The 25,492-nt window shown below is 40.7% G+C and overlaps 2 protein-coding genes across 4 annotated transcripts; both read right to left on the minus strand.

Moving 5' to 3' along the window:
• Positions 1-562: 562 nt before the first annotated feature.
• On the minus strand, positions 563-14,801 carry usp40 (ubiquitin specific peptidase 40). Of its 3 annotated transcripts, XM_054614094.1 has the most exons (32): positions 14,447-14,801; positions 13,943-14,356; positions 13,530-13,597; positions 13,324-13,437; positions 11,675-11,839; positions 11,309-11,455; positions 10,984-11,127; positions 10,675-10,803; positions 10,249-10,365; positions 10,028-10,135; positions 9,672-9,872; positions 9,359-9,497; positions 9,096-9,177; positions 8,749-8,920; positions 8,565-8,649; positions 8,408-8,478; positions 7,893-8,302; positions 7,662-7,815; positions 7,486-7,546; positions 5,090-5,143; positions 4,776-4,864; positions 4,498-4,584; positions 4,375-4,411; positions 4,103-4,167; positions 3,801-3,875; positions 3,502-3,711; positions 2,998-3,116; positions 2,804-2,869; positions 2,474-2,684; positions 2,054-2,149; positions 1,879-1,973; positions 563-1,596 (listed from the first exon to the last, which is right to left on the minus strand). In XM_054614094.1, exons 2-32 carry the CDS (start codon positions 14,142-14,144, stop codon positions 1,488-1,490), a joined length of 3,882 nt encoding a protein of 1,293 aa, XP_054470069.1. In that variant the 5' UTR covers positions 14,145-14,356; positions 14,447-14,801; the 3' UTR covers positions 563-1,487. The 3 variants fall into 3 exon arrangements, with proteins under 3 accessions (XP_054470069.1, XP_054470070.1, XP_054470068.1); XM_054614095.1 differs by having other exon boundaries at positions 9,359-9,494; positions 13,943-14,801; XM_054614093.1 differs by having other exon boundaries at positions 13,943-14,801.
• Positions 14,802-16,331: 1,530 nt separating this feature from the next.
• LOC129103046 (thrombospondin-type laminin G domain and EAR repeat-containing protein-like) lies at positions 16,332-24,359 on the minus strand. The gene is given in 15 exon segments (XM_054613292.1): positions 16,332-16,485; positions 16,718-16,819; positions 16,956-17,134; positions 17,854-18,086; positions 18,204-18,405; positions 18,484-18,642; positions 19,037-19,107; positions 19,196-19,327; positions 19,456-19,612; positions 19,734-19,824; positions 20,235-20,394; positions 20,397-20,607; positions 21,137-21,360; positions 23,303-23,404; positions 24,317-24,359. Coding segments are annotated over 15 exon segments (2,220 nt in total).
• Positions 24,360-25,492: the final 1,133 nt, after the last annotated feature.

Genomic DNA, 25,492 nt, shown 5'->3' on the forward strand with positions numbered 1-25,492 from the left:
TAACACTACTTAATAAACAAAATTCAATCTTTCAATCTCACTATTGCTGAGTATATTGTCAAAAATGCACTGATCAAGGCTAGATGTATAAATGAAACAAGAGTAAGAAAAATATCCCACTTCATACAGTAATAAAATTATTTTGTTACCCTTTCAAATAAATCATCTATAAGGATTCTTTTTAACTTCCCTGAAGTTCACATATCATGCATGCAAATGAACCATAAATGTTCCACAATGAAAACACTGGAATATTTAAATCAAAGAGAATAGTGGCAGATATGATTTGAATGTTTTACAGTATATTTCTAAAGCAGCAAATTCAGTTTGATTATGTTATTTCTTTAAATATGAAATGAATAGATTGAGGTCAAAGTGAAGACCGTCTGCTTTAGTTGTCAGTAATAAAGAGGGTGGATCGCGCCATATAGACGTCAATAAAGTTCTTTAACCATTTAGAGAATATGAGTAGAAGCAAAGAAAAGCAGACAATCTACATTTTAACAGTTGATGTGTCGTGTCACATCTTAAGTGGAAAATGTACAGAGCCAAATGATCAAACTTTGAGTTTCTGAAATACTTTTTATATCCGCAGTTAACCAACAGAGCAGGTTTTTTTAGGTTAAAATATTTCCTTATGAATAACAGCAGGAACTTGGGTGTGTGTAATCAAACAGGGCAGCAGAGGTAGAATTAGAGAGGTAGAGAGTGAGGTAGGGAGGACAGAGCTGCAGCGAGGCTTCTCCACATTAAGGCCTATCTCTCCTCTCTTTTATCAACCTAAAACAAGCCTATGATCCGGATAAATGTTTTTGTTCTTGGCGCACAGTGACAGGATTATCATAAAAATGAGCATCACTTAAAACACCTTATGAGCAACAACAAGAACTAATGGTTACCAATTTACTTCGATTAATGGCTTGTTGTACTGAAAAACGTATCAACATATGAAAACTGTCTAGCCTCTAGCGGTTGGCAACAAGTATGCAATCACCCTGATTGCTATAGTTTATACAAAACTGTATATAAGAAAGAAACTCCAGTTTGCACAAGCATGTTTATAGAACCGTCAGCCTGTAATAGCCCAAAAAACACTTAGAGTAGAACAGTTCTTTCTGCTTCTCTTAGCTACTGATCTATGCAGCTAACATTTTCTGGAGGTCAAACTCTTCAAATATTTCGTGAATAATAAAACTGAAATTTAAATAAATAAAAGGGCATAAGTTGCTGTTGTAATTTGGAAAGCTTGCAGAGAGAGGAAGCAAGACAAACATGAGGCATCTTACAAGAAATCCAGTTATATTGTATAGAAATAATGTGAATTACTGTCCATTGCTACAAAACAGCTCATCAAAGTCAGTTTTGAAAGATTTGTGGAGAAATACAGTAAAGAAAAAGGGGCATAAGACTGACGTCAAGTGGATTGTCCCAATTGCATCGTGGCATCTGCATGAAGTTTTATAGGTAGGTTTGATGGGAGCCAAGTGCTATCTGAACACCCCAACGTTGATGGATAGCGCTACCTCTGGTTTCCTGGATTTCGTCGGTCCAGTCTTCTTTTGTGGCCCAACACCGTCAGAGCCTGCAACCTGCCCTCTGAAAAGAAGCAAGGGTAAAACAAATAAACAAAGGACTTTGGCTAAAAGTTGAACAACATAAAGCATAATCTGAATTTATTGACACAGTGTTGGGGCATTACAGGACTATCACTTTAGTTACACGGAGATTGCCAAATATTAAATGCCATAAAAGGTTAAGATTGTTTCCTGTACTCTGCAGTCAGTTTAATAAATAATATCAACATGGCCATGATCACAACTGTTACACAAAGTAACAAGCATTTTTCTTGCAGCTGCATGAGTCAAAATACAGTCCCACCCTTTCCTGCATTGCTCTGCTTGCTCCCTGAGCCTCTGCTGGCCCTGCTCATCCTCCAGAGTGAGGAAGTCCCTGTTGTTATCAATCAAAAGATTCTGGAAAAAATATCAAAAATGGATTTAGTGTTTCTCAAACCAAACAGACTCATTGTTTAAAACATTGTTTTTTAAAATACCTTGATGCCGATTGTGTCGCCATCTTTGAGGTGAAATGGTGCTCCCAGTAGTGATTCGGCCTTCCTCTTCTTTTTCTTTTTGGAAACCTGCTGACTCTGAACGTAGAAGGCGTAAGACATATTATTCACTGATAACGTGACAATGAATTAGCAACACATACAAGAATACTGTGATTTACGGATACTTTCTTTGCTTATGAATAGAAAAGCTCTCAAGATCCTGATAAACTGAATGACAAAAGGTTGACTCTCCGATTGTAGTTACTCTTTGCTACATTACATGGAGTCACCATTTCTCCCCATACACTCTGAAGCTTTACCCTTTACCAACTTTTCTATTGAGCAAGAGACTGCTAGTACACATACAGATTGCACCAAACACAGAAAACAGGTTTCTCCTCAAGAAATGACTCATCTCACCCAGTTTGAGATTTCCTCCCAGGTGTGTTTGTCCGGCTGGTGTTTGGCCATCAGCAGAGAGTCAGGGGAGAGGCCGTAGTGTGCAGCCAGACAAGTGCGTAGAGAGCGAGGAGAAGAGTCACGGGTTGCATCCCAAACCAGCTCCTCTGGAGGGTAGAAACCCCTCTCCCCTGGGACTCCCATTTTAACATTCAGCATCACATCTTTAGGACTTAGAACAGGACATAAAGAATTTAACTAACCTTGAAATAATGGAAATGTACTCATTGAAAAAGAAAGGACACTACATGACATTATAAAGAAGAAAACTGGTGACAGCCCAAACTTTACCCAAGATCTTCTTCCTTTAGTAGCTGTTGCACATAAAGGTCTGTTCCACTGGACAGCTTCAATTTCCTGATCAGAAGGAAACCAAACTGAAAATGTGAATCATGTAAACAAGCAATGACTCAAAACTTTGCATTTGGTTTATAATTAAAAAAAAAAAAAAAATTCTGTTGGCCATGCTGTAACATTGTCCATACTTTAATGTGAGCTGGTGTCCTCTGAGAATACGTGCCAGCCTCCGTCCCTCAAGCTGCCACACACGCATGAATGCAGTGGTTGGCACACACACCTCCTGAAGGGCAGGCAGTGTCAACACCTGACAAAGAAACAGACAATGAAGTAGAGCAAGTCATTCGCATTATGGTTAGAAAGAAGCATACAGATCACATACACTTACACTTTGCATGGCCTGACTTACAAATCTTCTATAAAAAGAAAAACAGCTTCCTTTACATGTGTTTAGTTGTACTCCTAAAACTTAATAGTACCCCACAGCTGGAAAAATGCAAATACAATGAGTATTACTCTTCTGGCCTCATAACTAACTGGTAGGACTGGAAAAGGGCAGCTCTCTGGGTCCTAAGTCAAGAGGACTGAAATCCAATAAAATCCAAGATAATTAATTTGGAGTCTTTGAGGATTATCTCACTAATATATATGACCATCAACTCCTGTTTTAAATATACACATAACCTTCATACCTGAGTTTTGAGATCCTCCAGGGTAGCTTCATCTGAAATCTCCACCCGTCCTGCACTTCTCAGTCCCTCCATGTTGCCGGCACACAGAGGAGGTGAGTCTCCTGCAGTCAGAACCTCCGTGTGTCCGTTGTCAGTGTGATTACAATCCATGGAAACTGCTGAGTGGTTTCTGGGGTCCAGGCACAGCCACACAGATAGCTTGAGGAACCCCTGACAGAAAAAAAGAGACAACAAAGGCTAAAGAGAGAGGTAGAGTTATATTATATGAATCTCAAGACACAATGAAAACATTATAGTACCTTCGGAGGAAGTTGTCCTTCTGTGACGACTAATGTCTCTCCATTGTTTATCTTCAGCTCTGACAGAGAAGCATCCTGAGAAAAACAGGTTGATGGTTTTAAAATGGGACACTATACACATATTTCTTCCAAATTATTTATTTATTATAAGTGTTGGTGTCATGTGAGTCGTTTTGTTTTTCTTCTATTAATTTAGCCTGATGCTCATTATCAATAACAATGCAAGTAGAATGTACAACCAATAAGCAGGGTTAAAGAAGGAAAATATATACATATTGTGCAAACTACAATCTGCCACTCACCTCATCCATTATTGGCTCTCCAACCTCCTCACACCAATCAAGCTTTCTTAAGTGCCAACAGGTGCCTGCAAACACACATTTCAATGACATTAACAACCAGATATTGCTCCAAAGTGCAATTGTGAATAATCAGTTTGATGACAGTTTTACAAAATCAGTAGTAGCAGCAATATTGGTGAATAGCAACACTCATGCACAAAAGCTGAGTCTACATGCATTACATGCGAGTTAAATACAGTACAAAACAGCAGAATTTATTGATGTAGTTTTACCATCAAGTCCAACAGCATCCAGCATTGCCTTTAGACACTGAAAATATAAAAATATAAATATTTTAAAAAGTAGACAAACATGTAACCGAAGAACATTTAGTTTAACAGATTAAGTTTCTGCACCTCTTTGACAGTACACGTTTTCTCCACCATTATGTCCATCTCCATGCCAGCAGAGGGCGCTGTGCCCACAGAGAAGTGTAAGAAAAGCTGCAAAGCAAAGAGAAAATCTCACATCAACAACATCAATCAAGCACTTTAAAACGCTCGTAACTTTTCCTCTCGTTTTGTTTTACACTGTAGGATAGGATAGGTTTACTGGTACTTAAAGGTTCGGTAACATTCACCTGTGCAGCTGCATGTACAAAGGGTTTACTGAAGGTTTCAAATAAAAGACACACCTGTGATGCCTTGGGGGCATTTCCCGGACAGAGAGTCAGTGTGGTCATGAGTCGCACCCCTGCATCCCGAACACTCAACTCCTCACACACTGTCAAGTAAACCAGGGTAAGAAAAAAACAAGTTCACTTAGTAAATGTGTACTAAAACTTCAAATACAGATGATGAGAAGAAAAATTACAAGCAGGGGGAGTACCCTTTAAACATTTTATGGGGGGCAGTGTAAAGGAATGCCTCTCTTAATATTTTCTGAAAATGAGGGGAATTTCCAGCTCTCAGATATCTGCACCACTTAAATTATTAAATGACACGTTACCTGGAGGAAGGAGTTTCCCTGTGCAGTCCACATGTCTCAGACAGTACTGAGCACCTGGTCAGTGAGAAAAAAAACAAAAACAACAACAGGCGATTTAAGTATTAAATCATACTAAATCAAAAGAAGAATTCAAACTCAAGGACATTTTATAGTTATCATTTATCAAGGTCTTCCATTAACCCTGTTAAAACTCAAATCCTTTGGTCCAGTTTTAGGCATACATACAGTGGGGCAAAAAAGTATTTAGTCAGCCACCAATTGTGCAAGTTCTCCCACTTAAAAAGATGAGAGAGGCCTGTAATTTTCATCATAGGTATACCTAAACTATGAGAGACAAAATGAGAAAAAAAAAATCCTGAAAATCACATTGTCTGATTTTTAAAGAATATATTTGCAAATTATGGTGGAAAATAAGTATTTGGTCAATAACAAAAGTTCATCTCAATACTTTGTTATATACCCTTTGTTGGCAATGACAGAGGTCAAACGTTTTCTGTAAGTCTTCACAAGCTTTTCACACACTGTTGCTGGTATTTTGGCCCATTCCTCCATGCAGACCTCCTCTAGAGCAGTGATGTTTTGGGGCTGTCGCTGGGCAACACGGACTTCCAACTCCCTCCACAGATTTTCTATGGGGTTGAGATCTGGAGACTGGCTAGGCCACTCCAGGACCTTGAAATGCTTCTTACGAAGCCACTCCTTCGTTGCCCGGGTATAAAAGACGCCTGTCCACAACCTCAAACAGTCACACTCCAAACTCCACTATGGCCAAGACCAAAGAGCTGTCAAAGGACACCAGAAACAAAATTGTAGACCTGCACCAGGCTGGGAAGACTGAATCTGCAATCGGTAAGCAGCTTGGTGTGAAGAAATCAACTGTGGGAGCAATTATTAGAAAATGGAAGACATACAAGACCACTGATAATCTCCTTCGATCTGGGGCTCCACGCAAGATCTCACCCCGTGGGGCCAAAATGATCACAAGAACGGTGAACAAAAATCCCAGAACCACACGGGGGGACCTAGTGAATGACCTGCAGAGAGCTGGGACCAAAGTAACAAAGGCTACCATCAGTAACACACTACGCCGCCAGGGACTCAGATCCTGCAGTGCCAGACGTGTCCCCCTGCTTAAGCCAGTACATGTCCAGGCCCGTCTGAAGGTTGCTGGAGAGCATTTGGATGATCCAGAAGAGGATGGGAGAATGTCATATGGTCAGATGAAACCAAAATAGAACTTTTTGGTAAAAACTCAACTCGTGGTGTTTGGAGGAGAAAGAATGCCGAGTTGCATCCAAAGAACACCATACCTACTGTGAAGCATGGGGGTGGAAACATCATGCTTTGGGGCTGTTTTTCTGCAAGGGGACCAGGACGACTGATCCGTGTAAAGGAAAGAATGAATGGGGCCATGTATCGGGAGATTTTGAGTGAAAACCTCCTTCCATCAGCAAGGGCATTGAAGATGAAACGTGGCTGGGTCTTTCAGCATGACAATGATCCCAAACACACTGCCCGGGCAACCAAGGAGTGGAGGGAGTTGAAAGTCCGTGTTGCCCAGCGACAGCCCCAAAACATCACTGCTCTAGAGGAGGTCTGCATGGAGGAATGGGCCAAAATACCAGCAACAGTGTGTGAAAAGCTTGTGAAGACTTACAGGAAACGTTTGACCTCTGTCATTGCCAACAAAGGGTATATAACAAAGTATTGAGATGAACTTTTGTTATTGACCAAATACTTATTTTCCACCATAATTTGCAAATATATTCTTTAAAAATCAGACAATGTGATTGTCAGGAATTTTTTTTCTCATTCTGTCTCTCATAGTTGAAGTGTACCTATGATGCATGTGCACAGATTGTAAAGCCCTCTGAGGCAAATTTGTAATTTGTGATTCTGGGCTATACAAAATAAACTGAATTGAATTGAATTGATGAATTACAGGCCTCTCTCATCTTTTTAAGTGGGAGAACTTGCACAATTGGTGGCTGACTAAATACTTTTTTGCCCCACTGTATATGAATACAAATTTGACAATAGCCAAACCTAAAGTAGTGTTCCAGTTTAATGGCCTGTGATTATACATTTTTATGATATTTACTGTTTACTTCATCATCCAAAAATCCAAGACACTCTAAAAAGGCCATCTTATGAAAGCTGTTACTTTTTTATTAATTTGACTATGTTAACTTGTAAATATTAGAGCATATTTAATACATATAAAATAGATTGGTTTGATTAAATTGTACTTGAGGTATGCAAATGTGTTGCTGAGTTAAAGAAACAAATACTAAGTTGGACTTCAGGCATCTACATGTACTACATCGAGGTGAGGTTGGGGGGGGGTAACCAAGAACTCTCTTGCAGATAGGGTTATGTGACACTGAGCATCTTGCCTGGGGGTTGCTCCTCTAGCTGCAGCTCCTCTATGGCCCTCTGTTTTACCTCACTTAGCAGCTGTAAGAAAAAAAAGCATTAAAAATCTTAATTATGTAAGAAAGAACAATGTGATGCTTAAATGGAGGGATAAAGAGTCCAACCAGATAGGGCAAAAAATACAAAACTTAATGACCATATTTCCTGTAGCTGGAACTTTGATCTTCCTCATCTCCTCTTCCTTATCCCCTTCTCCTCCTTCTCCTCCATGTGGTCGAAACTCCACCTGGAGCCAGCGGCAGTCCGACGGTGTAGTCACAGTGACAACGTCTCCGTTTAGAGCAAACATGCTAGCAAAGTTAAGAAGACATTAGTTAAACACACACAGAAAGAAAACAACACATACACACATGGCAGAGGATTGTACCTGCTGTCGAAGGACTGTGGCTCCAGCACCAAGAGCGCGTCTCCGTCTTTCAGCGATAGCTCCTTGAGCGTCCGCTGCATATCATCGGGGGGGAAAACCCTCCATCCACTTGCCCCTCCTCCCTCTCCTGCCCCCTGGTCTCCCCTCTTTCCTCCCTTATGCTCCTGGCACAGCAGACTCTCCTTAGGCTCCCCTAGTGCCGTCCTCACCTCCCCGAGGGTCGAAGCACCTGCAAACCCTCTGGCCTCCCTTTTAAGCCCTGGCCCCCCATTTTCAGAACTTCCTCTTCCCTCCTCACACTCCAGCCCATCCCCCTCCGCCTGATCCCCATCATCCCCAAAATTGGGACGGACTACATTCAGCAGCACTGGTTCCCACTCGGCTCCAGTTAGGAGAGTTGCACCACACACCTTAAAAGTAAAAAAACAGCACACAAGTCAGACACTTGGGATCTTGTCAAGTGAGCAGAGTTACCCTTAAACACATGTTGTGATCACAGAATGTGTTGTACTCACCTCTCTGCCGTTCCACACAAACAGGTCAGAGTTTGTACGAATGCCTGCACTATACAGGGAGACACTGTCGTCTGCAAAGACAACCACACCCATAATTTTGTTAGAAACTCAAAATGCCTTCTACCCTCTTGAAGTTTTTTGCATTTCATTGTCTCACCTGTTAAAGTATTGTAGAGGTGTAGACCTGCAGGAAGACTCCTGGCCACAGTCAGAGCCATATCCCCTTCCCAGAGTTCCTGTTCCTATATAAACAGATGCACAAGACAGAGATTATTCCCATCATTCTTTTAGGCTTTTTAAAAACGCAATAGCTAGTCTTTTTTTTTTTTTAATGAAGTTACCTGATAAATAGCTAATCGCAGATCTCCTACAGTCTTTCTGCGGTCAAAACTCAGAGTGGTGCTCCCGTTCTGCTCTTTGCTCATTGTTTGCAGGGCTCCATATTCTAGCCTGTAAGAGGGTGCCAGATGGAGACGCAGCTCCACAGTGTTATTCGTGGCCTCAAGCTCCTCGCTGTAAGAGAAACAATAAGGATTAATATCTATTTTAATATAACTTTCTTCAATTTCTGGGTTTTTGATCTTCACAGATTAAGTCATTTGAGCTGCCACTGAAATGTCACACTCGTAAAACAAGAACTGTCAGAATCTACCTACGTGATAATCATGTAATATGTGTGTTTTTGTACCGCATTTTCTGCATTTTGACGTTCTCTTCCTGAGCAATCTGGATGAGGTTAGGAGGAATTTTATATTGGGGATTGTTCAGAGCTGCAGATGAGGAAACACATTTGATACATATTAGTCGTCTAATTACTGCATATGCTGTGTACTTGATGGCAAAACTATTAATAAATGCTATATATTAAACCAAAGATGAACACATTTGTTCTTTCATTGAAACAAGTTCTTTGCTCTTATTTTCTAAAATGAAAAATCTGGTGTCCATTACCTTCACTGGGCCTCTGCAGCTGTGTTTTTCTGTAGAACAGCATGTATGCGCTCTCTTTCCCCTGGAACTGCTTCTCTATGTCAGACTCCCTGATGGAGGTCACCGTGGAGTCGTTAAGGTCAAACCAGTGGCTACCCTGCTGACAGACAGGAAGAAACACTGAGAAACAGTCATCAAAGTAATCACAAGTAGTGTCCACCAGGAACATAGACAAAAAACTGAATAAGTAGGTGTATTTTTTTTGCTTTAAAAGTCTTCACAATGTCATTTCAGAACTACATTCATGAGAAAAATGTTACTTTTGCTTTAATACCATTTTTTCAGGCTCTAGCTTCTGTTCTAGTTCTGGCTGTTGTTCAGCAGCTCCTGGCTCTGAAGGTGTTGACGGATCAGAGTTAGTCGTCTCCTCTGCTGGGCTGGGGGTTTCAGCCACAGGGCTTGGCGGGTTTGCCTTCAGTGCCACTCGAGTACCATTAGACAACAATATGAAAACATCATTGTGGGACTGCAGGAACTACACCAGAAGAGAAAAAAAGTTAAGAAATTGCTCTGGAAACAAACTGAAACAATGTTCTGATATAAGACAAATGATGGTATGAAGCCCAAAGAACACCAGAAATCATTAACGATTTAAATAAAACATAGGAATATCATAAAAACCAAAAATACCTTTCCTATGGGGCCATAATGCTTTCTGAACTTTTTGCTCCAGGAAGAGCCAATCTTATCCAGGATTTTCTGTCCCAACTGGTCTGACAGGACACTCTTTGATGGCTCCTAGTGGACAAGATATGAACAGCACCTAATTAATTAACTGGCTGTCCCACTGAGTCAAGAAAGAGAGAACTATAAACCACACAGAATTCAGACTAAAGAAGTGATCGCTATACCTGGGCAATAATGGCAGTGAGGACAGATAAAGGGTCATCTTCTTGTATTTTTGGTGCGCACATTTGCTTGACTTCCTCTTTGACTTTCTTCTGAGTCTTGGGTTTGCATTCCTCCTCCTGACAAGAATACACAGAGATGATGCCTTTCCTAATGCGCACTTTCAAAAGCTTGCAGTTTGTGATAATTTCTTACATGCTGACAGCAATGCACGTCCCAAAAAAAGTCTACCATTCTAAGTATTAGCAGTTAGCTGTTTTTAACAGTACTTTTATGGTGAATTAGCAATGAATCATTAGCCACTACTGACATCTCATTAAAAACGTGAGTAAAACTAATGACTGCTTATATTTAATTTTCAAAAAGGGTGTAATTTATATTTATTTTTATCTTTTATATCCTCCTGTTTGCTCTTCTGCTTTTCTCACCGTTGGCTCCCATTGGCCAAGCTGATCAATGTCCCTGATATAAACATGGTAATGGCCACCATAGCAGCCTCCTTTATGGATGATGACAGAGAACAGCTCGTAGGAGTAATCAGAGTCCTCTGCATCAGTCTGTAGGGAAGGAAGACATAAAAGTCAACTTATCAAGACATCTTAGTGTATGAAAGCCTTCCTGGATGATGTTAAGAGTAAGATCGAGAGCCAAGAAAATAGAACAAAAATAACAACAATTAAGAAAAGTGATATTTAATGTGCCCGATCAAAAAAGTGATATTTAAATCTGACAGGTACCTCCTCACAAAATGGCCGTAGGTTGATGGTTAAGGGAAAACTGTAGCGTCCCGTCTCCTTGTATCGCTCACATTTGGCAAAGTCAAAGCTGAATCTCAGCAAGGACATGGTCATGAATGGAGGAAGCTTCTTCAGCTTGGCAGACTGAAAAAAAGCAAAATAAGTAAAGGAAAGGAAGGTGAGAAACAGCACAAACATGCAATATTTTTGATGTGAACCAAAAAAAATAATAATAATCAAGAGAAAGGAGAGTTTTAACATCTCTTAAGGTTCACTGTACTTTAACCTTTGTTGTTGTGTTGACAGTCTGAAAGCTGGCACTGACCTTGGCAGCAGTGACCAGCCTGTCACACTTTGCACAGCGGTACAGGTTGTTGCCCTCAAAAAACTCTTCCTCCACAAACATGTTCCACAAAGCCTCTTCCAGACCAAACACACCACTAACACACACCGTCAGGTCCAGGAAGTCCTCCTAAAGAAGGCCCAAAAAACAGAACAGTTTAATTAGTTATCTTTGTCTTAGCTTTGAGTCTCAAGATATATTCCACTAGGATATCTCCCATAATGTCTAAATCTTACGGAGTCATATTAAAAAAAAAAACATTTCCAATAGTATCTAATAGACAGAAAAATAACTTCATAAATGGAGCCACGTCAAAGAGGCGGAGAAACCCTGTACATGTGGACACACCTGTCTCTGGCTGATGTTCCCACACTCTTTGCAAACAATGCTGTTGACAATGGTCCCATGATACAGCTGGTGGATAAATGTACTTCCAGTGGTGCCCACTAGAGAGTGCTCCAATGCACTGAATAGAATCCTGTTCAGCTCCTGCACATCATGCTGATTGGTTCCCTGAGAGAAACAAAACACAAGAAGGTTCAAGTTAGGGACAAAAAGACATCAGCTGTGTCCCAGTTCCATTATATGAACTAATAGTATTACAGTATATTGCACTTATTATAGATAGGGTTCCCACTCTTCTCTAGAGATTGTTTTCCGGGACATTTTCAGTGATGATCCAGCTGGTATGATAGACAGGGATCGAGCCATAAACTGATATGTTCCTCTCTTTTTAATATTTGAAATACATGTAGTCTATTGCTATAACTTATCTATGAAATCATCTCTAATGTGCTTAGAAATTATGACAAATTGATCATAAAACAGGCTGCACGGTGGTGTAGTGGTTAGCACTGTCGCCTCACAGCCAGGGTTCAATTCCCGGGCTGGACAACCTTCTGTGTGGAGTTTGCATGTTCTCCCTGTGTCAGCGTGGGTTCTCTCCGGGTTCTCCGGCTTCCTCCCACAGTCCAAAGACATGCAGCTTAGGTGCATTGAAGACTCTAAACTGCCCGTAGGTGTGGATGTGAGTGTGAATGGTTGTCTGTCTCTATATGTCAGCCCTGTGACAGACTGGCGACCTGTCCAGGTGAACCCCGTCCAGGTGAACCCCGTCCAGGTGAACCCCGTCCAGGTGAACCCTGTCCAGGTGAACCCTGTCCAGGTGAACCCTGCCTTCGCCCATTGACAGCTGAGATCGGCTCCAGCACCCCTGCGACCCTTAACTGGATAAGCAGGTTACGGAAAATGGATGGATGGATGGATGATCATAAAACAATGTTATAATGAAAACTACCACAGCCAGCAGTGACCAATACTAACATTTGAAGGATAATTTCATGTGTTTCAGGCACTTCAGTATTAACCTGCATGTCTTACCCCGCAATATGACTTGGGGGTGTGTTCAGTGTTTCAACAACACTATTCAAAATACTCTCATACATTATCTACCATTTGAACGTCAATACGATCCTGAACATATATAGCCTTTTCGGATGGCAATGGTTTTTTTGAAAGCTCTGATAGATAGGCTTGCAGTTAATTATCTGCTAAAGAAAAATGTGAGAATGTTGAAATCATTTTCCAGGACATTTCACCTTTTCTCTCATTTTCCATGGCTTTTCTATGACTGGAAAATGTGTCTATTGTTCAGGTTTTCCAGGACACGTGAGAACCCTGAAAGATTGTTTTCTCCAATAACAGTACAAAAACAATCCATTTCACTGAAACACAAAAAGACTTGCAAAGACTAACAAGGATGATTCTCCGCTTCTTCTTTTTTTGACTAGCCTTTATCAGCTTTCTATCAGCTCTAGATCCAGTTTAATACCATGATGGTATATACAGTCTTGACCGGGAAAAGGTGGTTATGCATGTCATGCGGCAAATGTTGTGAGTCTGTCTTTCAGACTGGAAGGAAAATCAATCAGTGAAATAAGAAGTGTAACCCGAGCCTCTCTCTTTCCTTTCCACTGACAAAGATAATGGAAACAGACCTCGCTGCTGTTCCAGCCAAAACTGTTGGTGAGGTCTGCGGTGGAGGCGCTCTGCTGGTCCACCAACAGCAGTCCGGCAAACAGTTTTTGCAACTCCAGTGGGATCACTCTGACCTGGGGAGACGGAAAGTGAAACCATGTTACACTTCACATGTACACAAAGACATTACATCTGTTGCAACAGCTAAAAGCACTTTGCAACTTACTTTGGCCCCTGGTTTGTCTTTGTCTTCCAGACATCCTAATTCTGCTTCTCCCAAACTGAACAGCTCCTCTGTTGATAGACACACACATTACATTACATTACATTACATTACATTAGAGTCATTTAGCAGATGCTTTTCTCCAAAGCGACTTACAGTCAGTAGTATGTTACATATCATTCACCCATTCACACACTGATGACAGGCTACCATCAAGGTGCCACCATCAGACTCTAACTAACATTCATCATCAGTCCACACCGATGGCCTTCAGGAGCAACTTGGGGTTAAGTGTCTTGCCCAAGGACACATCGACTGCCGGGTATCGAACCACCGACCCTCTGATTGGAGAACTACTCCTCTGGTTGTGTACTCCACCTTCCTGCTCCATCTCCTCCATGTGTAAGGTGTCTTACCTCTGAACTCCGGGGTGAACAGCAGGCTCTGGAGCAGAGAGTTCAGGTAGCAGGTGCCCCCTTGGTTCTTTATGCCGCACAGCTTGCTTCTTCCCCGGGGTGGAGGAGGCTCGTCTCCCCCGGCTGCAGCTCTGACCCTGGAGGAGGAGGAGGAGGAGGAGCAGCCTTCCTCCTCCTCCTCCTCGAACAGATTCCCAAACATGCTGTGTGAGGTTTACTGTGTGTTCTGTGTCTGCTCAGTAAACCTGTGGGTCTGTGTGTGGCTGCTATCTCATCTTGGTCTTGCCGAGCTCTCTGTTGTCCGGGCTGCCTCTGGAAGAAGAAGACTTCACGGGGCTGAACATAGTGGACATGGAGTCAACACGTTCAACGAAATGACACCTGGAAGCAACCCCGTCCGACACCGAGGAGCAGCTGGTTCAGAGGGAATAAATAAACCAGCTGTAATGTTCAGCTCAATACCACTGCGAGGGGAAGATGTCCTCTTCTCACCGGAACTCTCACCACGTCTCTAAAGGAACAGTGTCTCACTGCAGCTCCTCACCGGCTGTTCCTCCTCCGTCTCAACACAGAGAGCTAACACCGTCAACACAGAGAGCTAACACCGTCAACACAGAGAGCTAACACCGTCAACACAGAGAGCTAACACCGTCAACACAGAGAGCTAACACCGTCAACACAGAGAGCTAACACCGTCAACACAAACACCGTCAACACAGAGAGCTAACACCGTCAACACAAACACCGTCAACACAGAGAGCTAACACCGTCAACACAGAGAGCTAACACCGTCAACACAGACACCGTCAACACAGAGAGCTAACACCGTCAACACAAACACCGTCAACACACACTCCGCCGCTGAGCTGCAGGCAGCCATGTTGCTTTCTGCGGAAGCGGGAGCGGTGCATTGTGGGACTTGTAGTGTGACGCTGGGTGACGCATAACCAATGACACATCATGAGTGATGTTTGTTTCTTATTCATGTAGTTCACTGCCGCTTTATGAGACAGCCATAAAACAATAATCGTTTATTGATAATTATCGCTACAGCAACAATAATTGTATCAATAAAAAACACAAGTCTAGTCTTGTCTTATGGGACTTGTAGTCCTCTGGAGGAAGCATGGGAACATAATGATTTAAGGTTGTTGGTGTTTACCAAGTGATGAGATGAGCTCAGGGCCATGCATACCAACACAGAACCAGGTTTATTAGTCATAACACAGAGAACCAGAGGTTTATTAGTCATAACACAGAGAACCAGAGGTTTATTAGTCTAACATTAATGAATAAGAAGTGATGAGATTAGCTCAGGGCCATGCATACCAACACAGAGAACCAGGTTTATTAGTCTAACATTAATGAATAAGAAGGTTGCCACCCTACATGCTCCACATGAACTGAAGGCTAGCCAAAGCATGAATCACTTTGCAGATGAACATATTAAATATGGTTTATTGTAATTTGATTATAATTATATTACAAATAATTCATGCAAAATGTGACTTTCCAGTTAATGTTAATATATATCATCAATATTAATTGTTTTAACAGAACAAGTGGAAATCTAACAGAACCTCAATCTCTGGAGCTATATTTATTTACTTTAATCACAGCACACAAATATATATTCCCACACAAGTCTTGAACAAGTGACAATTGTGTAACACTTGTTAAATCAATAATTAACGTAGCGCTTACGGTTGGTATTGTGGGGTAAATGTATGCAGGGTTGGTCATTATACCAAATAGCGACAACCCAAAAAATCTGAAATGTTCTAATTACATAACATCATTCTTATTAATTTTATTTAACTAATCTTTTCTGTAATTTCTTCTCTCCCTACATTACTGGGGCGGCTGTGGCACATGAGGTAGAGCGCTTGTCCCGTAACCACAAGGTTGGTGGTTTGAACCCCGGCCTCTACAGTCAACATGCCGAGGTGTCCCTGAGCGAGACATCTAACCCCCAGTTGCTCCCCGGGCGCTTCAGCCCACTGCTCCTCCGGGATGGTTAAATGCAGAGAATTGTAATTTCCCCATTGTGGGACTAATAAAGGCTTAATTATTATTATTATTATTATGGTACAATTTCAACTCTTTCACAACTTTAAGAAAACCTAGGATATAATTCATGTGAAGAAATACTCAATCCTTTTAACATACACAGTTTATTTCTAGCCTAAAACAGTCATATTTTAAGATGTTTACTCAGAATCACAATCATAACCTTGTAAATTGAGAACAGGCACAGTGTGGTTAAGGCACATTTACTTAAACACACTTACATTTAAAATATTATTGCAAACATTTTCTTACACAGGAACACACAGACACAAACATAAACAGAGTGAACAAAGCTACATGTACACTCGTTTTTTTTTGCCTAGTGTGTTTTCAGCTTAAACACTTTGGAGAGCGGTGCTTTTGCACTAGAGTAGATCAGATACGATTCTCCTTTAGAGCTAAAAAACTCCCAGTCACTGCACCCAATCGTAGGGAGCCAATGAACAGGAACAAATCCTTCATATCCCTGCCACCTAAAAACAAACAGAGAAGAAGAATTAAATGAAAGCTGTATTTGCATCTGCTTAACAAAGGCTCTTAACCCAAAATTAGCTAGGTCCACGTGAATCCTCAAATGTCAAAAGTGTCACTAGTCTGGCTCACAGGAGGAAAATAGATCTACATTACAACAGCACTAAATTAGAGGGGACTCAGAATGGATGAATTATTTCACACTGGTAGGGGTTTTGCTGACAAGTTGAGTACCTGTAGAGAATGCTGTTGAGAGAGTAGGATTCTCCGTTGTAGGAGTTTGCGACAACCAGAAAATATTCTTCCCCGAGGCTGAAGAACTCCCAGTCCACTGCACTGGAGAGACGGAAATGTATGTGGTGATGACGAGTTGTTGGAGCAGCAGCAAAAACAGGTTATTACACAGAAAATGTTTTCATAATCTGTCAAAAGCACATACACTTGGCATATCAAAGTGTTTGCATATCTGTACCTGTAGGTCATAATATCCTGGAAGCGGACAAACAGCTGTCCATTCATGTCCAGTTCGTAGATGGTGGAGTTGATGGCATATTGACTTGGTCCGTTGCCATGGAGCCTGTGTCCATTGGCAACGGCTAAGAAGACTCTACTTCCAATTTGAAACATTTCCCAGTCTGTGGCGCAGAACGTCTAGATTGACAATGAGGGAGAAACCATATATGTTTTTACTTTAGTAAAAGATTTGAGTACTTCTATGACTATTGCTTGCTGAGAACATGGAGACAGAAAAGTGGAAAGAAAAACAGCTCATAAAGTAATATATGTAAAACAAATGCCAAAATGATATAATTTCACTCATATCTGGATGCTATTACATGATTAATTTCCACCTGCCCCAAGGTGCCTCGCATCCAGCTGTGGAGTTCCCCTTAATCATCTCCTTATGATTTCTCATGGGACTATCAATGTGTCAACACTATTTCCTCAAATGTGGCTATTTGATTCACTATGAGTTACATGCCAAAGCGCTGCTATCACTCAAGCAAATCATGGCAAACCGCACACCTTTATTTTTGGCCCTGTGGCCGCATGGACACGCCTGTTCTTTGCTCCCCATATCTCTTTCATTCCAGTTTTTATCTCTCCCCGTTTGTGTTCCCTTCCTTCTCTGCTTTCAGACAAGACGGTTTTTCATACTTATCTCAAAGTTACAGATCTAATCAGAGGAAATCAAAGCCCAGCTGCGGAGAAGATAAAAGTTGTGCTGCAAAATGCTACACTAAAGTGCTATTATGTCTAATTTACCCCCACACTCAAACACCTTATGAATTCCCCCTTTATTTTGTGCTTTTCAGGCATTTTTAAGGCAAATTCTGCATGTATTTTGCCGTTTTATGTTCACCACATACCTTAATTGTCTGAAACACCTGGAAGCTTCCGTTGACCCAAACGTAAATGACTGAGTCTACAGAGGTGGTCACTCCATCGAAGGCATTTGCGACCACCAGGAAATGGTACGGTCCCACTGTGAAGAACTCCCAGTCGTAGGCCCCTGAGGTCGGCAGCATCTGGTGAACCTCAAAAGACTTTGTTAACCTGTTCCATTTGTATATCACACTGTCTATAGTGTGATTAGTGTCACCTGAAAGACAAACCAGAAAGAGAGAGGATGAAATAGGGTAGGTTTATATTTTGTGAACATCATGCCAAGATTTCTGGAAGTAAACAGGTAGTCATTTCATGGATATTTAGTTTTTACCTTGTCTGTGGTTGGCCACAGCGAGATAGGTTTGTCGGTTGATTTTAAAGGCCTCCCAGTCTCGTGCACAGTGGGTCTGCAGAGTCTGGAACTGCACAAACCGTTTTCTTGTTTTGCTCCACTTGTAAATCACAGAAGTGTCAGTCAGTGATTCTTTCCGCTTATCTGGCCCACCGCCAGAGTTAGATACCACCAGAAAAATCTAGATCAAAGTAACAAAACACCGGGAGTATCAGCTTCGATTCATGTTGCATAACCCATGTCTTCCTTTCTGTCATACCTTTTTTCCCATGTTAAAGTGTCTCCAAGCCAGTGCTCCATATGTGCTGATATTCTGGTAGAGTTGGAAACCTGTGTGGCTCCACAGATACACGGCTGAGCCAGAAGTTGACCTATGAGCCATCGCAGCCATCAGACCCACGCCAGCTACCTGGAACACCTGAAGATTGGATAAAAAATTTTTTTTTTTAAAAAGGTTTTCCTAAACTTTTTGGACAGCCTTAATGTATAGAAGAAGGAAATCACAGGATGGTAAAAATCAAGGCTGCACACATTTTATGCAGAAATCTAATCCACCAAACCAACTAAGATTGACCAGATTACATTTCAGGAATGGACACCTTTCTACTCATGACCCCTTTGTCAAAGGATGTATATCTTTTGTTTCACAAGAAAAGTCTGTTAAAATAAATAATTTTGTATAGCTATAAAAGACAAAATATTTGCCTTTTAACTTGTGCCTTTGTTTTTCTTAAGTGTAAGCACAGTGAGTATGCTAGTATGGACACAACTAATATATGTAAATATTAATATTTTAGAAAGCTGAAGGATACCTCTACATCATGTGTCTCTGAGCTGGTGGTGAGGACCTGGTGTTCCAACACGTAGTCAAGTTGTTTATGATCTGATTCGATAAGGAGGTGAGAATTCTGTCAATTTTAAACAAAATATAAATGTGCTTCTGAGCGGATGGTTGGATGTTGGATTCTCACCCTCCAGCACGGTGATCCACACTGTACCGTCGCAGAGGTAAAGGCCTTTCTTGAGCGGATTGAACCACATCTGGCCTTGTACCAGCTCTGAGCACGACCGCTCCAACCCAACTGACACTCGCTCCCCTGTTTCTGAGAGTTCATGATCAAGACACAAACACAGGCAGACAGTCAGCAAGGCAAGGAAGCAGGAAAACAAATATTGTCATGGCTTTCATCATACTGTATGGAAATTCTTGTAGAAAACGTCCGCAAGTTACCATAGGAAGTCACATCGGTATGACCCTCCCTCCCCATGACAGGAAGGTTTGAGAGAAGTGATGGTACTGACAGGACTGCTAGTTGGGGGTCAGAAGAGGGGCAAATCTGATGGGTGGCATCCGAACCTGGCACCAAAACCAGCTGGCGCAACAGACCCTGTGCATGGGGCAGCAGATGAGTATCAAAACAAGTGACTGTTTTAGAGAAAAATTATTAATAATGTGTTTTAGCAGCTTGTTTTTCATGAAAGTTAGTGATAAGGAAATATATCTCTTACTGAATACAAGCCTTTCCATCTCCCCCGACTGCCAATGTGGATTTCCGATCCCTGAATGTTGAGATCTGAGGGGAAAGGCCTGGAGGGAACACTGTGTGCCATAAAAAGACATAATTATTTCTCATAGCTGAGCTAAGTTGTTCTTTCTCGTTGAACATAATTTAAAGACTATGTAATTAAAGTACTCTCCTCCATTCTTCTGTTTTTAGGACTGAGACAGGAATCTTATTATAAAGGCACCATACGGGAGCTGATATTTCTCCCCTTCTGTGAGCCAGAGGCAGTTTCCACTGAAAACCATCTATCACACACTGTCAGGCTACTGTGATATGGCTGCAGGGTGTGAGCAGATTGGAGCAGTGCCATTGTATTGTGGTGAAGGATCTACTATCCCTCAAGGGAATTCAGAGGAAACAGGAGGAGAGGATGGTAGGAGATAGACAGTGTACCCACCCAGTGAACAGAAGACAGAGATCAGCAAGAAAAATAACATGAACTTACATTTCCAGGGGTGTGCCGCAGTCAACTGTGAGCCGGACACGTTGACTACCAACACCTAAAACCAGAGTGTGCCACTGGTTGTCAGCCATTCGGACACCTCGAAACATCCAGTGCTCTACGACCCCTCCGTGACCTCTAAAAAGAAAGTGCAGGCGTTTTTGGAGAACCTCAGTCCCAGGATAACCCGTCCAGGTTTTTCATTACTCTTGACTCTCCTCTTCTCCTCCATCCCTCCATGTCGTTCTTCTTCACTGACAGTCCTCTCTTTATTCTTTTCCAAAATGTAACCTTTATCGTTCTCCTCTTCCTCCTCCCCAACTCCTCTTTTCTTTACTTGCTCTGGCTCCATCAAGGAAAAAATGTATTCATTTATCTGCAAGGCAATTGGGAAAAACATTTAGACACACTGTACTCAGAAGGGATGGAAAGTCAAAAAGTATATTTACTCAAGTTCTGAAGAGCTGTAAAGATACGTCATTTAATCAAGAAAATAGTCCACAGATTAATCAATAATCAAAACAATATTGTTAGTTGCAACTCGTTTTATAATTTAATAACATATTTCAAAAAGGGAGATTATGTACTTTTTACACCGCAACTGCTTCTACATCACTACTCAGAATTTTAAAAACTTCCAGTGGGTTTTTTTTATACTACAGAAGTACAGTGCATTGTTACATAAGATATACTCTGCTCTGCATCGCTCTGTAATGAGCACTTTTACTAGATGTTGTAAGTACATTTAGTTGAGATTCCTTCTGTACTACTGTAATATTTTGCACTCAGGACTTTCATTTGTAACAGAGTATTTTCTCACTCAGGTTTGATGCTATCGCTAAAGTAAAGAAACAGAGTACTTCCTCAACTACTGGTATTCACTATCGACAAACTTGGATGCTGACCTTTGGGGAAATGCTAGTGACTTTGAGTGTCACAACAATGGAGAATTCTTTGGGAAACAGGTCGCAGTCCACCAGCAGCTGGGAGGAGGGAAAGCTTGTGGAGTTATGAGGGCTTAAGAAATGCACCCCCCTCACCCCTCCAGCCTGCTTCATGTGCACCCCTGCTAGGAGTTTGGAGGGGTCCCTCTCCAGGACAAAAGACAAGAGATCCAGAGGGAGCAAATCTGCAGACAATGAGCAAATAAAGAGGTCAGGAAGATCGTTTTATTGCTTAAGCCCTTTTTATGCAGAAATTCCTAGACTATAAACCAGTTGTTTTTCTCTAAAGAATCCCTGAGATTAAATGGATAGCAAAGAATTACCAAGATTATCTGCTGCCCTAATTATGTGAATTTCAGATTGTTCTGCAAGTTTTTTAAAACGTATTTAAAGTTTACCACTAAAAAATGGAAAAACTCTCAAAGGCATTTGGGGAATGTTTGTGTATTTACTCAGGTACTGTATTCATTTGGAAAGTACTTGTTCTTTAATTGTGAATTTTCTTTTCATGTTGTACTTAATACTTTCTCTCTATTACAATTCAAAGGGACATATTGTACTTTTTACGAACTATATTTATTTGATCGCTTAGTTACTTTACAAATCAAGATTTTTGCATACAAAATGTATGAAAAGATTATAAAACATGATGCCAATACAATATATACAAGTAAAGCTGAAATAGTTAGTCAATTAAATATATCATCATTCTGTCTTGATAATTTTCCATGCAAAATCTTTTAAATGACAATAATTGTGCATTTTTCATTTTGGGCTCTGCCTGATAATAATAATAATAATAATAATAATAATAATAATAATAATAATAATAATAATAATAATAATAATAATAATAATGATAATAATAGTAATAATGATTATTATAATAACATTTCTCACCATCTTCTTAATTTTTACAATCCAAACAATCAATTGATTATTCAAGAAAATAATCAGCAGATGAATCCATAATAAAAAATGTATGTTATCACTTAATCATTTCATCCTGTTAAACATTTGTATGAAATTGCCATAGTTAGCATATGAGTTACGGCAAAAACTGTGTTTTGTGAAGTCACAGTGACCTTTGACCCCCAAATTGTTATCAGTTCAACCATGAGTCCAAGTGGACGTTTGTGCCGAATTTGAAGAAATTCATCAAGTCGTTTCACAAGAATGTGACTTAGGATTGGTTACAATAACCTTGACCTTTGACCTCCAGATTCGTTTCAGTTCATTCTTCAGTGTAATTTGACGTTTGAACAAATTGGCTCAAGGTGTGCCTGAAATATCACAAGAACAGGACAGACATGAGGTCAAAGTGAACTTGACCTTTGAACCATGACCATCGAAATCTAATCAGTTCATCCTTGAGTCAAAGTTGACGATTGTGGCAAATTTGAAGAAATTCCCCCCAGCTGTTACTGAGACATTCGAACAGACAACCTGGTTGCGGCTGTCGCTGACAATGTGGCACAATAATCATTCGGTAGTACAACCATGTCGACACTTTTACTAAAGTAACAGTACTTTTACTGCTCGTAGGTTAATAAATACCATTTGAAACAAAAAGCATAGCATTTTTTTTAAGGGGACACATTAAAAAGGTTGAGAATAACTGCTATAAACTAATAAATCAATTAATAACATGGCATGTTGGAGTCCCTGATGTGTGAGAAAGAGCCCTGGGTGGTGGTGAAGCTATAGGAGGTTTTAGGAGGGGTTGTATAAAGACAGAAGTGCTTTCAACAGTGGTAATAATAGAAGAGAATACCTCTGAAATTGATGAGACATTTTATAAACATGCACCCTGTTCATCCTGATATTCTTATATTGTGGAATCCTAACCACATCCAATGTCTGTACTTGTTTGTGGATGTTAATTTAAGTTAATATTGCACGCACTAGTGCACACACAAACACTCCCACTGCACTGTAAGCAGACACAGACAGTTGGAATTATCAAAAGGAATTTTAGCTGGAGGGGTTTCCCAGGTTTTTAGATGAAACCGTAAACCATCCACTGAATAATCATTAACTGAACATCAGATGTGTTGAAATGAGCTGAGGTAATAGAGAGGAAAGCTGAGGTTGAAAGAAGTAAAATAGGATAAAATGCTACGATACCTGTGCAGCGTCTCCATGTGTCACCGGTGGTGTCAATGGCTCTTAACCCCAGGAGGAGGAGGTGCACGATTATGAGCGATGTCATCACAAAAAGCCTGTTTGCTTCAGTTGCCAGCTGATACAAATGTCTCCATATTTCTCTGTGTGTTGCTCCTTTTTTTCTCTATCTTAAGTGACAATACAAACCATACAACCGTGTTTCCTTCATATTGATCCAAGTGAGCATTTTTTTAGATCCAAATAAAAAACTCAGTATAAAGTCCTCAAAGGCTATACTGGCTACCTAAGATTCACAAATAGAAGATAAGACCTAGAGCTCTGATTCCTGTATGCTTCGAGGAGGAATCCATTCATCTGTGTGGAGAATCCTGCACCTGCAGCTCCTTTTATACACCAGAGCAATGCAAATCACCGACCAGCCCGTCACTCATCCTCCCTCAACCGTCTCTGATGACATAGACCTGCCAGAGGGGTGAGCTGCTCCACTATGTGTGTGTGTGTGTGTGTGTTACCTCACATGCAGAACATATGTGACCTTTGGTCCACTAATGGATAGATGGATATGAGCAGAGCTATTATCATATTAGCTGTTATCCTGTTGTTTATTACCTGAGAAACCGTGGTATGTGCATGAAACAGCTGTGATATTAAAGTATCAAAAAAGGATGTTCTGCAAATATTACTAGTTGGAAGAGTAATGAAGTCCCAGGGCAGTGACATTAGGCAACACTGCAATGGCAAAGTGATGAGAGGGTCGCAGGTGGTAACTTTTAAATACAAAGGTTTGATTATCCATGATCACCCAACAATTTAATATCACGATAAGTCTGTTTGACTCAGGTTTGTTGGTTACCAGGCACTCATGAAATAATCAGATCGTGTTTGGAAAGACGTCGGCATCTCGGGTTTTGTCAGATCTCTCTGAATCCTCTTATCTTCTGACCGGCAAATTTACAAGGCAAATGCACTTGGTCTCTCTTCCTCTCGCCAGCATTAAAAGCATAGACTGCACACAGATCAGGACGCGAGATATCAACTCTGCCGTGCTCTTCTTCATCTATCCGTGCATTAATCTTTCTTCCTTCCAGGCATGGAGTTTCAGAAGGACCTGTTGATTTGCATATAAAGTGACTGTGGATTGTCCATTCTTCCTTATTCCTGGTTTTACTCACCAACTGCTGCTATCAGTCTTATCACTGGTCCAGTTGAGTTGACTGTAACTATTCAGTCAGTGTGTCAGAGGAGATATGAGGTTTTTAATCAGGATTTCCTGTAAGTTATTTGGAATAATTATCAGACTTAATATACCAACATCTTTATAGCCTGCTTCTTTCAATTTAATGATTCTAACTTTGTTTTGTGTCATTCTTCAATTTTTTATTGCTTTTGTATTTTTGTACAAGTTTGTTAGGTTGGGGTTGTTTTATAAACCAAGCCAGACACACGTTATACTATCATAGTTAACTGGCTCCACCTAGCTGTCTATTTTCTTCGGCACATGTGGAGTTTCCTTCGGTAGTTCTTGAGCATACATGTTTAGCAGACAGAGCCTCAGTGGGAAATGAAACCTTGTCTTGCATAATGGACCACAAAGAGCAATGAGATAAAGGTGTATACCAATGGGGCTTTCCAAAGACTGCAAAAACAACCCTGATGATTTCATCTGGGTTGAACGTTAGAAACCAACATTGAAATTCTGAACGGTGAATGAACATGTCTTCAACCACATACAAACTAAATTAACCGTCTTTTAATTCATTATTTTGGTCATTATTACTTTATAAAGGATTTAATTGCATTTTTGAACATGCAACCCTTTCAAAAAACAATGCTTATGTTAAAAATGAAAACTATATATATATATAATTCGATGACAGCCATGACCAATACGGCACAGTTTCGGCTGAAGTCAGGCAGGAATCTTTACCAGCAAACTCAGCTAAGGCTTCTTAGTAATAACAGGCTTATGGATTGTACTTTTTTTTTTTTAAAAGGCACATCAAGAAACATTTATTGTAAGCTTGTTTAGGCTATAACGTATGTAGAGTTGGTTAGTTCTGAGTCCTTGCCCTATAAGTTGAAAAAAAACAAAACGAGATTCATTCATTTTTGCCTCTTTAAAAACATCCTTTAAATATCCATCCATAAACTTATGGATATGTGTGAAGCATTATGATAAACATTTAAATT

The sequence above is a fragment of the Anoplopoma fimbria genome, chromosome 15 (assembly GCF_027596085.1).
Source record: "Anoplopoma fimbria isolate UVic2021 breed Golden Eagle Sablefish chromosome 15, Afim_UVic_2022, whole genome shotgun sequence".
Classification (NCBI taxonomy): domain Eukaryota; kingdom Metazoa; phylum Chordata; class Actinopteri; order Perciformes; family Anoplopomatidae; genus Anoplopoma; species Anoplopoma fimbria.